General features: G+C 36.7%; 1 protein-coding gene across 1 annotated transcript; it reads left to right on the top strand.

The window, feature by feature from the left end:
- The first annotated feature begins 1,318 nt into the window (after positions 1-1,318).
- dimt1l (DIM1 dimethyladenosine transferase 1-like (S. cerevisiae)) lies at positions 1,319-6,263 on the top strand. Its single transcript, XM_044025877.1, has 12 exons — positions 1,319-1,500; positions 2,310-2,383; positions 2,751-2,837; positions 3,670-3,731; positions 3,849-3,942; positions 4,037-4,086; positions 4,171-4,294; positions 4,951-5,043; positions 5,130-5,194; positions 5,278-5,341; positions 5,454-5,560; positions 5,920-6,263. The coding sequence occupies exons 1-12, from the start codon at positions 1,443-1,445 to the stop codon at positions 5,960-5,962; spliced, it is 921 nt and encodes a 306-aa protein (XP_043881812.1). The 5' UTR covers positions 1,319-1,442; the 3' UTR covers positions 5,963-6,263.
- The last annotated feature ends 644 nt before the right edge of the window (positions 6,264-6,907 follow it).

Here is a 6,907-nt window from a genome sequence, read left to right as displayed (position 1 = left end):
TATAGCATGTCGTCCAAAGTCACCAAAAAATGTCATAGTATAGCATGTTGTCCAGAATAACTCAAAAAAGTAATAGTATTTCATGTCGTCCAAAATCACCAAAAAATGTCATGGTATAGTATCTTGTCCAAAATCGGTCAAAAAAGTCATTGTATGTCGTCCAAAAACACTTGAACATTCTTTAGTTATTGTCAGGGTTGGGATTAGAACTAGTGTCTTTTGAGGAAGGCTGGCACTGTAATGAGAGCGTCGTAGACTGCTTGGCCAACTGAAAACTCCAACTTTTTATGCACACTAATTAATCTGAAGAAAAAACATGATGTTATCCAATATCAGTCAAAGAAGTCATAGCATAGTAAGTCGTCCAAAATCAGTCAAAAAAATCATAGTATAGTTTGTCGTTAAAAATTGGTCAAAAAAGTCATAGTATAGTGTGTCGCCCAAAATCAGTCAAAAATCATAGTATAGTATGTCGTCAAAAATCGGGTCAAAAAGTCATAGTAGTATCGTCCAATAGTAAAAATCGGTCAAAAAGTCATAATATAGTCAGTCCAAAATCGGTAAAAAATCATAATATAGTATGTCGTCAAAAATCGGTCAAAAGTCATAGTATAGTATGTCGTCCAAAATCGGTCAAAAAAGTCATAATATAGTATGTAGTCCAAAATCGCTCAAAAAAGTCATAGTATAGTGTGTCAGCCCAAAATCAGTCAAAATTCATAGTATAGTATGTAGTCCAAAATCGCTCAAAAAAGTCATAGTATAGTGTGTCGTCCAAAATCAGTCAAAAAATTCATAGTATAGTATGTCGTCAAAAATCAGTCAAAAAATTCATAGTATAGTATGTTGTTCAAACCAAAAACTTTCATGGTCAGCACGCACACAAAAAAGATTGTGAATAGATATACAGTATATATAATTGTTTAAATATTCAATTCTGCAAAATACTTCTATTGCACAAATAGTGATTCACAAATAAAAAACAAGTTCAAAGACATAAAATAAAAACACAAATGTATATAAACATGGTAGTCAAATAATAAAGAGTATATATATTCAGATTAAGCCCACTAAAACATGAACAAATGGAAAGTAGGTCAAATATGGAAATAAAAAAAATTAAACTAATAACATGTCAATATAAACAAATGAATCATAAAACGTTTAAACTATTTGAAACTTGTTTACGAACATAAAAAATCATATTCCTCAAACGACCAACCTGTAGTATCTCCACGACCCACCAGGGACCGCTCTCTGTGCTACCGCTAGATGGCGAAACGGTAAGCGAGGAAAGAGTGTAAGCGCCTATCATTCTGTCAGCGAGGAAGAAAGTAGGGTTTACACGTGTTTTTGGTTTTAGGAGCTCAGGAGACTGGATTTGGAATAATTTGTGTCTAATTTCTTAAGTTTGAATAATCGGAAAAGACAGCGGATTAAAAATGCCGAAGGTGAAGGCGGAGAAGAAGAGCAGGCAGCACCAGGAGGTCAGGAGTCAAGGTATGTCGCTCCAGCGTTAGCATTAGCATGACAGCTAACAACACGCTCAGCTGCTGTCACTCAAGGAAACTATATGGACTTAAAACACAGTAAAGTGTCGATATAAAAACTCACTCAACAGTGTTTGTGTCGAACGACATGTTTCAATGAGAGCTGACGTTTTGTCAATGTTTTTTTGATGATTTGACGAAACACATTTTCGAAAACATTCAGAAAACCCCCGAATTTCAAGACCTTTAAATCTTTATTGAAAACGTACATTAACAATTAACATCACATAATATTTAAATACACTTGATTAGATGGAACAAGAGTCGCAATTAACGAGTATATTCACATTTTAAGAAGCTGGAAAAAAAAACCTTATTAGAAATAACAATAAAATATTATCAAAAGAGTTGACAGTTGATTTACTAAATGATTTATTATCGATTAATCTAATAATTGTTGCAGCCCTATATTTATTTCAACAGATTTATTTACATGTTACTAAAAACTGGCTCATTTCACAAACTGTTGAAGAAAACAACTCACTAGATTATACATAAGTAAACTGCAAGTCTAATCCTTTTTAATAGAGAAAATTTAATTTTGTTTCATTCAACATTTAAGTGCTTTCATATGAATATATGTAAAGACTACTATACTGTGTGTCTGAGTCAGAAGGAAAGCTCTTTCGCTAATCTGATGATTTTTATATTGTAAGCTTATTCATACTTGTTAAAAGCCTTTTAAAGTACAAGTACTCATCAACATTGAAGGTAGGAGATAGATTTGGTACACGGTCTCAGTGTGTCTGTGTGTTGCAGGCGTCATGTTCAACACCGGCATCGGTCAGCACATCCTGAAGAATCCTCTGGTCGTCAACAGTATCATTGAAAAGGTGGGAAGCACCAGTTCTTTCTGCCACTGAGTCATTAATGTACACTTTAGTGATGATTAATGCAGGGTTCACAGCATGTTGAGCAAACGGGAACAGCTTACGAGATGCATTCAAGGAACCTACTAAATGTGATCATTTCTGCAAACACATGCAGTCTAACCAAATACTTTGCTGTCTTAAAAAGATTTTTTTAATCAGTACAATGTTGTTATTATAATCAAACATTCATTCCCATCCCTAACACACATTTACATTACTCACACAGAGGCATTCTGGCTATTTCCTGACAACCACAAAGAAACATGATTTAACTGACCTGTGTGTGTGTGTGTGTGTGTGTGTGTGTGCGCGCGTGCGTGTTTTTCAGGCTGCTCTGAGGCCGACAGATGTGGTTCTGGAGGTTGGACCTGGTACTGGTAACATGACGGTGAAGCTGCTGGAGAAAGCCAAGAAGGTGAGTTTTCTTGCCTCTTATTCTCAGGGTGAGACTGGGAAGGTGGTGTTTTCATTATTCACTTCAAACATTATGCCTAGGTTGTTCTGCTGTATTTTTGTTGGTCTTAATATTTTGAATCAACTCTTGTTTGGTTTTCAACAGTTTTGTTTAACTACTTCTTGCCAAGTGCTTTGTATTTACTTTGAGTGATTTTAAATGTGAAGCACTTTGTACTTTTGTAAAAAATAAAGGTTATTATTATAACTGTAAGACTGGGCAACAATTCAATTACAGTATACAATGTAATATACTGTTCTGCCATCAATATATATGCTAAAAGTTTGAATATATATAAATAAAATGTCTATAAATTTACTTTGAGGTATAAGACACACACATGTGAAGTGTTTCCATTTTCTTAAACTTTCATTCTTGAGCATTAATCTTGTGCTTTATCATGATATTATTAATCAATATGGACTCATTTGAAAATGTTCATCATGATATAGTTTAAGCTTTTTCTCTATTACTCCTTAACAAAAGCTAAGAGAATAAATGCTTCATGCGCACAGTCAAATTTTTTTTTGATGTTTTTTGGGTTTAATCTAATTCTTCATTGTCAAGTTAAGTTTTTTTAATAGACACAGCTAAATACATACAAACTCCACAACAAAATCCACTTTATTTTAGCCCTCTATCATTATATTCCCTTCATGTCAGACCTTGAGCACTCAAAGTTTTGCAAATAGGTTTTTGATAAAAAGTCAAATGGGGTAATAATTATTTTGGGAAGCTTGAAGCTTGAAGAGACAGAAGTGAAATGTCTCAGTGTTAACTGCTGTTTTGACAGGTGGTGGCCTGTGAGTTGGACTGCAGACTGGTGGCTGAACTTCAGAAAAGAGTGCAGTGCACGTGAGTGACGACAACATCAACAACAACGTCACAGTGCAACCAACTATCTGACATAGAGCTCCGGTAGCTGACGTCACATATGTGATGAAATGAAAGGTCATTGTTTTTCCCCAATAGGCCCATGCAGACCAAACTTCAGATATTAGTCGGAGATGTGTTAAAAACCGACCTTCCTTTCTTTGACATCTGTGTGGCTAATTTACCTTACCAGGTAAACCCAACAACATGCTTTCCTCTGCACTGCTGCTCACAGCCGATCGTATCATATTCACTGACAACAAGACTTCATTTCATGTCTCGTGCAGATTTCATCACCGTTTGTCTTCAAGCTCCTGCTGCATCGGCCGTTCTTCAGGTACGCAAAGTGCTTTAAATGTACCTGATTCCCATGTCCGCGTTGATTTAATCGGCATCTTCTTTTTGTTCATCGTTTGTTCAGGTGTGCCGTGCTGATGTTCCAGAGAGAGTTCGCCATGCGACTGGTCGCCAAACCTGGAGAGAAGCTGTACTGCAGACTGTCCATCAACACACAACTACTGGCCCGTGTCGACCACCTCATGAAGGTTGGTGCGCACATTAGGGAGACACAATGTCTGTGTCGATATTGTCTTTAAAATGTATTATTGCAGGGGTTCTTAAACGTTTTATACCAAGTAACACCATTATCACCAACATTAAAATAAAGTGGTGTAAATAGGTCAATGACTTCTTTGTTATAGAAAAAGAAAATATTCAAAATATAATCACATTTAAGACGCTGAAAAATCAGAAAACTTGATTTAATTATTAAAAAAACACTCAAATTGACTACTTGTTTATCATTATAGTTGAAGATTAATTTAGTAATCAATTCATCCAATAGTCTTTGCAGTCCTAGTTCAGACTCGTGTATTGGACGATATCAGTGGTCAGTTAAACTGGTGTCCACTCATGTGTTGTCCATTTTCATTTAAATGTGAACATAACTTAAAGAATTTTCATCTTGTACTGTTGAAGATGATTCGCTGTTAGTGATTGAGACCTTTGACGTCTCAGGAAAATGTTTAATGATTTTATAAATCAAGTAATAATTGGCTCATTTTCCCTTGGACTGTCTTTCAAATAGGGTTCTTTTTACAACCAGTGGTGTCGCCCCCTAGTAGCTACATCCATTTGATCCACAGTAATTTTGTGCGCGCACCCTCTCATTCTTTCTGTGTGACGTTTCTGTCTTTATCAGGTGGGAAAGAATAATTTCCGTCCTCCTCCCAAAGTCGAGTCCAGTGTTGTGAGGATAGAACCAAAGAATCCTCCACCGCCAATAAACTTCCAGGTACGTCTGATTGTAGGAGGTCGTTGGTCAGAAGAGCAGAGGAATTGATTGGTCATGCTTAAATATGTTGTTTTTCCATTGTAAAGGAGTGGGACGGCCTGGTGAGAATAGCTTTCGTAAGGAAAAACAAAACCCTCAACGCAGCTTTTAAGTGAGTGTCCGTCTGCCGCAGATGTTTCCTCTAACTCAAGTCTGGAAAGAGTCTGTGATAAAATGCTGGTGTGTGAATTCCAGGTCGACTGCAGTGGAACAGCTGCTGGAAAAGAACTACAGAATCCACTGCTCTCTTCACAATGTGGTGAGACTTTTACACGTTCTTCTTGGTAGGATTTGCAGATCTGTTTCCTTTAAAAAAAAATAAGAAAAGAAAAAAATCAGTTTGGATGAAAACTCTTGTTTGACACAAACAGGAAGTGCCAGCAGACTTCAGCATCACCAAGAAGATCGAGAGTGTGTTGCAGGAGGCTGAGTTCAGTGAGAAGAGAGCGAGGACCATGGACATCGATGACTTCATGGTGTAAGTTTAATGCCATCAGACAATGTGATAGTTTTGTCTTTCACAATGGTCACTATTGCCGCTTTTCCAATACATGGTCCCGGCTTGCGTCACCACGGTTATTTTGCTTTTCCATTAGTAATCATACGTGGTACTTCCTTTAGTACCTGCTCTGGCAAAGTGCCAAGTTGAGCTGATACCAAACTGTGACATCGACTGATTGGCATGTAGAGTTGAGCCGTGCCTGAACTGTAAAGTGGAAAAGCTCCATTAAAAAAAGCCACTTCTGTCCTCTCTCACACGCACGTCAAAAGTCTCATACAGAACAGGTGTGAAAATGGACAATTGATTTGACGTGTCCCTTTTTTCTTCATCCTCAGACTGTTGCACGCGTTCAACTCTGCAGGAATTCACTTCTCTTAAACGACCGCAGGGACTGAGCTTTGTGAGGAGGAGGTGGAGTTAGAGAGACACTGACGTGTCTTTCTGCTTTTCAAGATTTGCTTGGAGGAACTCATGTTGAAACATAAGAAGCAAATGTGGAGGACACATTTAAAGAACTCATATTGAGTGTGAGTAAACATGGACTGTCTGAGATTGAGAGTGAGCCTGAATGTGTCATTTATTGAAAGTATCCTGTAATAGAGAATCAAAAATCTATTTAGCAATTGAACTTTTAATGTGTGTGTGTGTTGTCTCTTAAAATAAACCCATTGTCCACAGGTTTCTTTGGTCACTCGGTTATATTTACATGCTCTCAAAGCACTAGTTGCTCTTTATATTATCAATGAATTAATGTCAGGGAAAAAGATTTTAAAGTACATATATCATCACTACTATTTACTTAAATATGTAGGTGTCAGAGGTGGATAACATTTTACTACAGTACAGTATAAGTAAAAACGTAGATTGTTTCAACAATGTTCTTTCTTGTGTCAAAAAGGACAAGGGGACACTACTCTCACATGAACTGTTTTTAATTAAAGTGCTGACAAAATAAAGTATTTAATCAAAATAGGTCAAAGGTCACCTTAATTAACTCAGGCCAACATTTTTTTTTTACTCCGTAGTGGATTTGAATTAAAACATAGTGAAGTACAGTACTTAAAGACATTTAAGTAAAAGTAAAATAAAAAGTACACAAAATCTACTCATTTACAGAAACGCGTGTAATACATTATTTTCCACCTCTGGTAGCTGTTAATCTCGTGCTGCTGTTGAATGTGCACATGTAGTGACGCATTTGGCCGCCAGAGGGCAATTCACTCTGACTGCTGTTTTCTTGAGGGAAAAGCAGTGATACATTAGAGCTTCCGGTGAAACCCTTTCAGAATAAAACAGAAAAATACTGGACACTAGATAATTATT

This window comes from Solea senegalensis, linkage group LG5 (assembly GCF_019176455.1).
Source record: "Solea senegalensis isolate Sse05_10M linkage group LG5, IFAPA_SoseM_1, whole genome shotgun sequence".
NCBI classification, from domain to species: Eukaryota; Metazoa; Chordata; class Actinopteri; order Pleuronectiformes; family Soleidae; genus Solea; species Solea senegalensis.
Note: the sequence above shows the minus strand (reverse complement) of the source record. Positions and strands in the feature narration are given on the sequence as shown.